The sequence below is a fragment of the Falco rusticolus genome, chromosome 9, assembly GCF_015220075.1.
Source record: "Falco rusticolus isolate bFalRus1 chromosome 9, bFalRus1.pri, whole genome shotgun sequence".
In the NCBI taxonomy this organism is placed as follows: domain Eukaryota; kingdom Metazoa; phylum Chordata; class Aves; order Falconiformes; family Falconidae; genus Falco; species Falco rusticolus.
Genome location: NC_051195.1, coordinates 15,732,484 through 15,744,869, shown reverse-complemented (window position 1 = coordinate 15,744,869; position 12,386 = coordinate 15,732,484). Strand labels below are relative to the sequence as shown.

Sequence of the window (12,386 nt, the reverse complement as noted above, 5' to 3'; positions counted from 1 at the left end):
CCTCTAGATATATGCGTGCCTATTAAGCAATGGTAACAACTAACTTGTTAAGGGAAGCTGATTTTTTTAATGGGATAATAACAGCAAGTTTGTCTGAAATTTTGCTCGTTAATGTAAGTGATTCTTCCTCCCCAGGGAGTGTTCCTTAGAGCACAGTGACTTTTAGTGTAATTTCTCCTGGAGGCAGGAAAGGGAAGTTGGTAGATTGTAGTTTTTATATATATGAATTTATAGGCTATTAAGTCTGCTCTGTAGTAATGTTTCTAGCAAATGTGGAGCCTTAATTCTTTAAATGCCCTACTAGACATCAGAGATGTTATAAAGTACAGTTTCAGTATGGATTTATGTGGCTAAAGTAGAAAAGCAAGAGAGAAATTTTTCATGGAAAAAATACTTCTTATTCTCAGCAGGTAGAAAGACTTGGTGTCCTCTGAGGCTGTGGGTGATGCTGCACAGGGCTGCTGTGTTTTCCTGTTTCTGACTTTATAGTCTGGCTATTTTTTGGCCATTCTTCAGGAAGCTTCTCTTGCTGATGTTGATTTTTTTCCCCCAATCTCAACAAGCGTGTGGGTTTATGTAGTGCAGGATATACTTTGTATCCCCACAGGGCAATTTGTCATGTACACATTCTACATCACATTGGCTACCCTGGTTTTGCTGCTGAGGCTAATACAGAGAACATGATTGCAGCTGCTTGGCTTTTTGATTCAGTCCCACCTGAGGTTAATAACCTGCAACATCCTTCAATCTCTACCTATTCAGTTGTAATCTGCAGTTTCTCATTATAGTGATAACACCACCTTTTGATAATAGTTCCCCTGTGCTCACTTATGGATGTACATTTCCTCTGACCTCAGCACCTACGTTTGAAGCCATATATTTAAAGTACACCAACTTTTGAGTTTTGCAATGGGACTAAAAAAAAAGCATTTGTTTTCTTCAGGATCCGTAGAATGCTCAGGATTACTGAATACTCAGAGCTTCATTGTGGGCGCTGAGCACTTATTAAATCTTTTTAAAAGGTTTGACCCAAAATATCCAGGCTCCATTAGGTAGTTTAGAGTTGGTTACTCTTATATATTTGTGTAATGTGGCCCATCTAAGCTGCATTGTCATCAGGATCGCATGTTCTAGTACAGTACAGTGGGATGGTCTCAGAGTAACTGCCTTCGGTAGTGAATGCACTGTGGACAAAAGTTTAGGTTCAAGGGTAGGAAACTTAGCAAGTGTTTCTGCTTGATGTGCCAACTGCTGCCACCCGCTTTTCTGTCACTGGAACTAAAGGCAGTAGGAAACGGAGGAGAGAAAAAGAACTGTAATGGGCAAGTAAAGGATGGTCTTTCCCATTCCTAACAACATCCCCTCAGCAGATTCTCTCTTCTAGCCCTTTTACCTGATGTCTTTTATTTGACAGAAAGTTGTATAGTTTTCTGAGGTTTTAAGGATTTTAGATCTCAAGTTTCAAGTAGAAAAATAATGAGGTATCCAAAAAGTAAGAGTGTCAGTACATGTCATCTAGCAAGGCTGTATACTCCCCAGGCAGAGAGAAATGGACCTGATCTCATATAAACGTAGTTTTATCTTTTCTGTTTGTATTTGAAAATGATCAAGTAAAGGAGTAAAAGGTAAGGACAAATGTAAGTGAATGTTACTTCTAGAAAACTTGTAGAAGTGTAAACAATAATTCAATATTTCTTCTAAAAAATCTTACTCAGTCTAAGGAAGTGAATTAGGAGGTAAAAAAATACTATGTGACTTTTCTTTAAAGTGCTGTAATTTGCTATCCCACATTTAACTCCGCATGAAGAAATGTTCATTGTGTAAAAGAAACACCATCTTCCTGGCTTTCAAACTGTACTTTCTTGCAAATCAACAAATGTAATGAGGAAGCACATTACACAGTGAAAGTGGAATTTATAATTTCTTTAAATTCAGTAGGATTTCAAAGATTCAAGAGTCTTGGTGATACCTGAACTTGCATTTAGTATTCATGTGCCGCCTCTGAAGATTTTTACTTGTTGCTTCTAATTTACAGAGTGGACTGACGCCACTGCACCTGGCTGCTCAAGAGGATAGGGTCAACGTAGCAGAGGTTCTTGTTAACCAAGGAGCTGCTGTTGATGCACAGACGAAGGTACGAACACCACTGTGAACATGTATTATTTCCTTTCAGGGAGGCATGAGCCTGTAGACTGGACTAGTAATCGATTTCAGGGTGAAAGTGAAATAACAGCAGAGTAACATTCCTTGTAATAAATTGTAGAACATATTTCGAAAACTCATGATATATGAACTTGAATGTTTAGTGTTAAGTTCAGTCTTTGAGCAGTAAGCTTATTTCTTGCTAAATATTTAGATCAATATAGATTTAGATGGCATCCTGCTATTGTGTGTTCACTGAAGGTAAGTGGGATTGATCTGGGGTTTATGTAAGGAAACTTTCAGGAAAGCTTGAGCTTTCTCTGCAGAGAGCCATGTAATCTTTTACCATACGCCTACTTTCATCTTCTTTTTGGTATTTTTTACGTTGCACATACTTTCCATTCAGCTGACAGTAGAAACAAAACACAGAACTGTTACTTAAACCATCTGTATTTACAGCAAAAGAAACAATGTAAATGTAGCATAGGCATTCCTGGCTGTTAACTGGGTAATACGTTTCCCCATGGCTTAAGAGGCTTTATGAAATGAAGTAGTTTCCATGAGCTGATACTAAGTAGTCATCCACAGACATGACTCTGCAAGTAAAGCCATTGTTCATCTGTAGATATGACCCCCTACTCCTACAGTTTGACTCTGCCTTCATGACTGGATGCCTCTGAATTTCTAAGCCACTTTGTTTTGCAAAGCGTAGCGAGCAAAGCTATTTCATTAGAGGGGTGCATTCTAGGGAACTGACACTTTGTGTTGTCCCAAGTTCAGACTAGACCATTGTTCTCCTGGTGGTAAATGCCAGCCTGTCAGGTTGTCAGTGTTTCTCTGCTCTACCTTCAAAAATAATATTAGAGGTGAAACATTTAACTCTTGAGGACAAATTTGAAATTCTTCATCACTGTTATCTAATACGAAATACATATATGCCATGGTGGTCCATTTGCCTAAAAATAGTTTTGCCTGAAGCAAATATTTGGACTGCTAAATAAGAGACCTGGCCTTCCTTTTCTTATTTATTTTAAGAGCACTATCATGAGTAAATTCCAAGAGCCTGTGTACAAATGGTTTTATGCTCACTAATGGTGTGTACAGTGCTCATGATGACCTTAGTGTTGATTGCACTTACATTCTTCATGCATTGTCTAAATCTCAGAGTCATTCCTTTAGCTGGGTAAGAAATCACTTGTGAACAAATACTTGGAATGTAGCTGATGAAATCAGCTAAACGAATCAAGTCTCACAATTTGACCTGCACCCTTTGTGCAGAGTAGGAGCTTTCACAACTCTCTGCTAGGTGTATGCCACAAGTGAGGTGCTGTGCTTGCATCCCAGAAACGTCCAGGTGTGTCAGACTGTCCAGCAATGTTATCAGTCTGTCATCACACCGGCATCTTAGAAAGGGCTGAATCCATCATCATCTCTGGCTGCAGCTGAGCTAATTATAATCCATGGTGGAGGGAAAAGCCATTGTTATGTGATTTCTCTACTGTGTAATTCCAACCGTACCAGCTACTGATTTCAATTACATTATTCTGACATGAAACTGAAGTAGTTCTGCTGAAATCACAGGAGCTTCTCCAGCTTTATACTTTCCTAGCATATCTTCAGACTATATTTTACAGATGAATCGATCTGGGTTCTTAACATATTCTGCTAAATCAGCCAGCAGCAGATGAGATCTGCCCTGGTTCAGTCTTTGCATGATTTCCTCAGATGTACATGGTTGCCTTTCTGGTGATAGTTCCTACCTGGTTTTGGTTTCTGTAGCAAGACATTGCAGAACCAGCTCTTGTAACTTGGTCAGAGCTGAATCACCTTCCAGCCCACACAGCTTGTCTGTGAACGCTTGCCTTTCTCCCACTCTTCCCTGTCCCACAAACAGCAAGCAGTCTAAGGAGACATTTACATTGACAGGTGCAGGCAGTCATGCATTCCCTTTGCCTGCTCTCCAGTGTCCAAATAGGATCTAGTTCTGGATTAGTGGCCTTTTAGTCACATTAGGATGGTGGAAACATCTGAGATACTGTCACAGCTGAGAGGCAGGGCATGTGCGCAGTTGCACAAGCTCTATATTGAACTTTAAGCCTGCCAGGTGGCAAGGTGGTGGAGCAGGCATGTCACTCTGTGGAGACACATGGAAAAGGGGCTTCAGCTTTTCATTCAGAGATTTCCTTTGGGTGGAGCTGAACTTCTTAATTGCATCTCTGAAGACTGAACTAGTCAGTAGGTCAAGCCATGCACAGGGGGGGAAAAAGCAGTCTTATTTGTCTACAGCATGAATCCTGTCATCAGTAATAGTCATATAATTTTAAATAAGCCAACAGCAAGTCCCTTGTCGTTCACCCTCATTCCACAGTTATGTAGGTAACTGGTACAAGTTACTAGTTACACAGTTATGTAGGTAACTAGTACAAGTTTCCCAGTACACATTTGCTTCCATGGGACTGCCCCATAGTTGTCAGACAGGGGGGCCAGAACCCATAGGTCAGACAAAGTCATGATGTACTGAAGCAGAACTACTTTGTGGTGTAACTAATCATATGCCTGGGAAATGGTGCGTTATTAATCCTGTAGACCTATTTGGTGAAGAACACTTGCAATGGCTTGTCCTCCTGCCTACCTTGCTAATTTTCTCTCTCTGCTGTAGGAGGACTGTCTGCTCCTCTGGAAGAAAGTTCCCACATCCCTTACAGGATTCTGTTAGAGTGAAGTGAGGTTGATGCTTATTCACTGGCTTCTGCAGAGTCCCACCTCCTGGGTTTGTGCAGCAGTGAGCCCTCCAGGCTCCACACAGTCAGCCACATGGAGGTTGTCTGCCAGATATCTACTCACTACTGCCATATAAGAAAAGTGCCAATGCAGTACCATGTATTTTAACATGGAATAGTTTCTAGATAAACTGATAATTGTCTTGGGTTCCTAAGGAAAGAGCTGAGAAGCTCTGAACTTCTGCAATGAAGGAGGTGTGTTATGCTGCAAGAACTACCATACCTTGACTCGTGTTCTATGCTTGTAAAATAGCAGCTCTGTAGTTACAGGCTCTCTTGTTTATATGGATTAACTGTTCTATGGGAATAAAAGGTCTGTGCATGCTGGCTTTAAAACCAGAGGCACTGGGGAGCAAGATACAGCAACAGCTGGGTTGCCTTCAGAAGCACTGCTGCTTTGCTTGCATGTTTGCACAATGCCATCCAGCATGTCCAGTTCAGATTCATCACTTCAGACATACAGTAACAGAGATGTGGCCACCTGTGTCTAAAAAGTTAGTGAAGCCACACAGCTGAGAGTGGTGTTATGTTGGGGATCTCTGCTACCAGTAGCATCACCACTAACCTTCTGTTTTCTTCTCTCCATTTCACATCCATACACATAATTTGCCTCAGTTAATTGTGATCTAGATGACTGTTCAGTAGTCCTTTTTTTTTTTTTTACTTTGTTTTTATTTTGTTTGGATTCTCTCCTTATCATATTCCTCATTTTCCCAGGTTAAGTAGGCATCGGTTATGTCACTCCAGCACAGTATCTGTCAATAGAGGGAGAACACTTGATATCTTAGGAGGTTATTCAACTTTTTGAGTAGGGACCAATGAGCTATCATATTCCACCTCTGGTACATGTTCTTTAATCATCATTTATATATAACTTACACTCCCTGTGAAAACATCTAGAGTTTGCTATTCTGGCACAATAGGAGTTCTTGCTCAGGTTCTGAGGGCCACAAACATGGTTGGGGTTTTTCAGGATTACATTAGAGGAGAAGATTGGGCAGAAAAACATTTTCTATCTTGATGATATAACAGGGAAGAAAAACATCCAATGCTACAGAAAAATCTCTTGTGTGGGAGATGAGTTTATATGATTAATATCAGTTCTGGCTTTAAAACTTATGAACATTTTCAAAATTGCTCTCAGACCTGAACCATTGCAACTGTGGTTCTCTCTTGGGGTGATTTCCCTCCCAAGAAGTTTTTTTTCCTGAACTTTGTTGTAGAAAAAGGCATGAAAGGAAGGAATAGCTGCTGGGTTTGAAGTCCATTTATTGATGGTGCTATGGGATCCTTCTGGTTCTGCTGCATCAATTAACTAAATAGCCTCTAATCCCAGAGCTGCAGGAGTCTTAGTCAGCCCTGAAGAGTAAACACCACCAGTTTAGTGCACCCAGTGTTTGAGAGGCCACGAGGCTCCTCGTGCCCCTTGAAGATGAGATTTTATTATGGTTTTAAGTCTAGCCATATTAATCTGAGCTCCAAGTGATAAGGCACAGAAAACACTGTATTTTAATATGCAAGAAGCAAATAATAGAATGGTGGAAAAGTAGCAACACTAAAATGCACTTCAGATGGTGAAGCTTCGAAGCTGCTTCCATTTAGAAAGCTTTAAAAACTGAATTTAGCATTCACAGAAGGCATGTTAGTGTGCTTCTGCAAAGGCAGCAGTTTTTGTCCATTCTGACATTACATTTGTGTGTCTGAATTTATGCATGTTAAAGAGTTTTCGAAGCTGAAACTGTGTTATGCAGTATCATGCCTGATACAAGGAATACTCATAATACTGGGAATTAAAAACCAATCTGAAGCTATGACTGTGAGCAGATACTCCTCTGGTGGTCATGTGTAAAAGCTATACTGGTACATATGATGTTGCTTTTATTGTAGGGCTTTTTTGCTGGGAGTTGGCCTGGCTAAATACTATTTCATGGCTCAGCAGGTCTCCACATGTCATTTTTCAACTGTTTATCCTATTGGATAGTGTTATTGTTGGGTACAGTGTTACTGTGATGGGCTGGCAAAGGAAGACTGGTAAGATGGAAGTGCTGTTTCAGCCAGGGATGAAGGAGCAGATTTTGGAGCTTTGATCTCAGTGAAGGTTATTTTAGTCAAACAGATGCTACACTTGGTGTTGGGCCTCTGATGGGGGAATTGATGGTCTCACAGTCCCTGGTTGACAACTGTCTGGCAAACAAAGGCGGCCTTAAACTGTCTTTTGTTCCTAAAACTGTAGTATTGACAGGAAATAATGGTGACTGAGAGGTCACGATTGTTTTTTGCAGGTTGAGCTGGGGCTTTTATTTCAGATTTATTCAGCGAGATTTGTTCAGGTCTGCCTGCCTTGTTCTGACAGGAGCCCCATACCAGCCTGAGTGCTACAACAGTTCATAACAGCAATCCAATTTTTCCATTGGAATATCTAATTTTCAGATGCAGAAAGAAATAGGAAGGAAGCAGGGTGGTTGTTGGGAAGTGCTATCAAGAAAAGTAATTTTAATATAGAATGAACGCTCAAATACAATGTCTTCAGTATATCTTCATGGTACATTATATCTCTCTCCTTGGCTCTTGGTACATGCTCCGTTGTTACCAAGACATTTGTGTGGAAATTTCTAGGCTAATAGTGCGCAATAATTAATGTTTGCAAGATACTGCAACATGTTAGCCCCCGATTCAGCAAAGCAGTGAAGTGTGTATGTACACATAAGTTTGTCCATATCATTTGATCAAGGCTGGATGGCTTCGTGATCTTTGGATCTAGAGCATTTTCTAGCCTTAAGAACAATAATACTGTAGCTTCATTGTCTGACATTTACAGCAGAAAAACAAAAACAGAGCAGCTTGAGAGTCAGCATGACTAGAAAGATGCAGTAATTCAAGCTGTTAAGATTGATGGTTATTGCTGGTGGAGGATATTAAAGTAATTCACTGACATTATAGATAAGGCTTGTGATAATTTCCCTCAAAAGAATTGAAGGGCAAGACAAGAAGGGATGCCTTGTGTTTGTGTTTTCCATTAGAATTGAAAAGTTCAGTATCTCTGATTTTTTTTTTTTCCCTTATTCTTGTGGCTGTTGATAAGCCTTTCCCAGCTGCTAACTCCCATATTGCTGCTCATTCTTCAAAACAGCTAGAAGCAGCATGGCAGCTGACTGCCAGAAGGTGATGCGCTTTAGAGCTGCATTAAACAAAAGCCTCGATTTTCTTGGAAGTAACTTTTTTAATATTAGGATGCCTACTAAGTCCCTTGGCACTTTGCCAGTAAACATAACTGAACCTGAACTGCTGTGTAGAAATATATGTAATTGTGGGGCTGGGTTTTTCTGATTGTTGGGTGAGGGTTCGTAATTATTAGTAGCTTTTGAAGCAAAATATTGTAGCCTCCTGGACAGGTTTCTGTAGAGAATGAAAGTAACAAGCTCAAGTATCCATGAGAATCACTACTTTTATAATCAATTTGGTTGTGTAATTGCAGAATTTGCCAGTTGAAGTGTTTCAGAAAAGTTAACAGAGTATCTGTTTTCCGCGAGGATGTTGGGATACAAATATAAATGTCATACCTTTCTGAGCTAAAGCTAGAAACAGGTAAATGAAGGAATCTGTACTGTAGATGAGAAGCAAAGGATAACCTTTCCAGGTCTCAGGCGTTAGAAGGGCATTTTGCCAAATAGTTTTATTTTGCACAGTGCCTTCACTACAAACATTGCTGACTGTAAACATGAAAGATGTCCCCGGTTGCTGATGAGGTCTAACATACCCGGTGAGATGTGACCCACCATGTCAGACCTCTGTCAATCTGCTGTCAGTGACAGTGTGCTGCATCAGGCACTGCCTCGTTAACCACGACATGACGTGAGATGACCACAGGGTATAGCAAACCTAAAGGAAAGCTCCCAGGCCCCTCCAAGGAGTTCAGACGGGAAACTGGTATTTTGCCACCAGGCTAGCAGGTGCCCACATCACGACTCAGGACGGGTGTGATGCCTGTAGCAGAGAAGCTGGCTTTCAGTGCATGTGCCTCCAGCTGCCGCACCCAGCCAGGCCAGCAGCATGGAGACCTTGAGAGGGAGCTTCCTTCAGCTTCAGCCCTGGCACACCCAGAGCTGTAGCAGGGAGAATAGTGACCGTGTCACCATGGAAATGACATGCTTTCTACCATACATTTGGAGGCGAAAGAGGAAAAGTTTTCACTTAGTCTCTCGTTTAAATAGTAGGCTGGTCAGGGGTGGCAAAGTCCATAATTACTCCTCTAGGCATTTATGAAGGTACCACATGTAAAACTTTGTATATACCATCTATAGCAGGAAATTGATGATGTACTGCAGTATATATCGGGGGGGTGATAGCTCCTTCTTCAGTATTCATTGTTACAGGATGGAGAGAGGAGCCTTTAGAGATCACTTCAAAGGGAAAGTTGAGATCAGATGCCCTTGCCTTTCTGATACTCTCCAGATTTTAAGATTTTAGGGTTATTAGCAGGGGGTTCTCAGCAGGTGGCCCTTTGGATTTCATCTCCCCATTTGGTTTTACGATGTCTGATTTTTATTGACCTTGCAGGTCATGTTAAGATGCCTGTATTTTGAAGGGGGAGAAGGGAATTAAGTTCTTGTGTGAGGAGGTTTCACAGCATTCTTTTTTAAACTGATGTTTTGATAGTTTAGCCATGGCTTTTGAACGTGTAGGAGCAGGGACCACAGAAGCTGCATTTGAGGTACGTGGCTGTGAGCATGCTCAGCATTCTCCTGAAGACTCTGGCCAGTTTAGGGAGCCCTATCGGATTCAGACCCCAGGCCCTGCTAGGAAGTTATTAAGCCAACCCTAAACTAACAGTAACTGTAAGATGAGGTCCAAGTGTTCAGTTCACAGTGATTACGTTTTAGCTAGCGCTCAAGCCTTTACCATTGTGCACAACTATTCTGTGGGAAAAGTTCCTTGTAGTCATCTGTTATCTGATCCAATGTTCATATAAGTCAACAGAAAGTTTAATTCTGCTGATGCCAATGGAATGTGGATCCAGTGCTGTTTCTTGCACTGATTAACTCATCCTGGTTGTCAAAACTAACAGTTTCTTTAGATAGCAAAAGGTACATAATTAACTGAAGAAAAAACACACACTAATTTAAAGTAACTGGCATAGCTATTGTCTCCTAGCATGTGTTAATATAAGTGAAAGTAGGTAATCTTGTGTGAAGTAGGGTCAGAGCCAGAGTGACATGAAGAAAATGGTGTGTCTAAAGCCATGGACACTTCAAACTTCCCTCTACTGGAAACAGTTCACCTTTGAGGCTTTCTTTTTCTTTCTTACTTCTGAGCAGGTTTGACCTCATGGTTTGAACATGTGGTGTAGTGCTAGCTCCTGAACCCCAGGCTGACCTTGGACTTGCCTCCTTAGTGCTTTTGAGCAAGTTGTCTAACCTGGCCACACCTCACAGACATGGATGTACAAATGAAGGATGACAGGCTTCAGCTTTTAACACCCTGTGTGCCTCTACCTCTTGGGCACCAGGCTTCTCATCTCAGAACGGGAAAGTAAAGGCACTTTTTCATCTTTAATCATTGATGAGAACAGCAGGAGCCTAATCGATACAAGACCAGCCCACCTTTAAGTGTTTCTGCCCACAAAGTTGGCTTTTGGATCTAGTTCCAGCTTGCTCAATACCAAACAATGCATTTTCCTTCTGGCCACGTGGCTCCTTTGGGCTCTACCAGCAGCCAAGACGTGCATCGTGGCCATGCTTCCCCATGTTATAACTGACCTTTCTGCCACTGAAATTAATGATTTCAAACAGCGTCACCTCTTACCCTTTTACGGAAGGCAGAATTCTTTTACATCAACAGCAATGCATGTTTGCAGTGTGTTTTACCATGTGTTTAGTGTATTTGTGTTGCTCGTTATCAGATATGATTTTTACAGCCTAGTAATTGATTTTTCCATGAAAACTGGTAATGGAACATAGGTCCAGTACTGCACTGAAAGTCCCACAGAGTAGCAAAAGGGCATTACACTGGCAGTGTCGTTTCATCCTGCTTGCAAAATAGTGAAGCCCCATGTGAACACTGGCTAAGATGACCTTTCTGGCATCTCAGAGCCCATCAAGTGGGCCCATGAAACCTGACCTTTAAAGGGGCCAGGAATTCCAATGACTCACCTCAGGAGAGCGGGAGGCCCATTAATCAATCTATGTGAGCCAAGCAAAGCATCTGCTGGAAAGTCATCAAGCTATTAGTGTGAGGAGGGGGAGGTTTGGGGGAAAGTGGACTGTCTCCATGCAATGGAGAAAAATAGCAAGTGTCTGTCCTGTTTAGAGGAAGCCATCTCCTAAACTGTATGTTAGTGAGTGCTTTGATTGTCTAGAGCTTAATGATGGTGACAATAGGGTTGAGTGTTTACGGGCAAGAATCAGGTGGCCTGGTGCAAAAGGACCTGGTGGTGTTGGTCAACAGTTGCCTGAACATGAGCCAGCAGTGTGCTCAGGTGGCCAAGAAGGTCAACAGCACCCTGGCTTGTATCCAAAACAGTGTGGCCAGCAGGACAAGGGAAGTGATTATCCCCTGTACTTGGCACTGATGAGGCCACATCTCAAATACTGTGTTCGGTTTGGGCCTCTCACTACAAGAAAGACACTGAGGTGGTGCTGGAGTGTGTCCAGAGAAGGGCAAGGAAGCTGGTGAAGGGGCTGCAGCTCAAGTCTGATGAGGGGCAGCTGAGGGAACTGGTATTATTTAGCCTGGAGAAGTGGAGGCTCAGGGGGGGGCTTTATTGCTCTCTACAACTACCTGAAAGGAGCTTGTAGAGAGGTGAGTGTTAGTCTCTTCTCCCAGATAATAAGCAATAGGACAAGAGGAAATGGTCTCAAGTTGCACCAGGAGAGGTTTACATTGGATATTGGGAAAAGTTTCCTCACTGAACGGCTGCCCAGGGAAGTGGTGGGTTTGCAAACCTTGGAGGTATTTAAAAGACACATAGGTGTGGCACTTAGGGACCTGGGATTCGATGATGTTAAGAGATCTTTTCCAACCTAAACGATTCTATGATTTTATGAAAAAGGTGAGCTCTGCCCCAGAGACCTGATAATCTGACCATTGGAGAGAAAGGCAAATCTTTAACCAACATGGCATGTGTTGAAGATTACAGAAACACAAGGCATTCAGAGATGTTCACAGAGAACAGGACTTGAATCAACATTGATGAGAAGTTTGTTTTTTTCCCAGGGTTGGAGGATTTTCCACATAGGCCAAAGAAATAAAGCTTAACAGTATTTTTGCTGTTTCATGTCTGGGTTTGTTGTTTTTTGGGGTTCTTTTTGTCCTGGGAGATGTGGGGTATTCACATTTACTAATTGCTTATGTTCATTCTAGATGGGATACACCCCTTTGCATGTTGGCTGCCACTACGGAAACATAAAAATTGTTAACTTCCTTCTGCAACACTCTGCAAAAGTTAATGCCAAAACGAAGGTGAGT

General features: G+C 41.7%; 1 protein-coding gene across 1 annotated transcript in view; it reads left to right on the top strand.

Annotated features, from left to right (window-relative positions):
- Positions 1 to 12,386, top strand: part of ANK3 (ankyrin 3) — a 208,328-nt gene that overhangs the window by 110,935 nt on the left and 85,007 nt on the right. Inside the window, 2 exon segments of the mRNA XM_037399071.1 lie at positions 2,036 to 2,134; positions 12,282 to 12,380. Of these exon segments, the coding sequence (XP_037254968.1) occupies positions 2,036 to 2,134; positions 12,282 to 12,380 (198 nt within the window).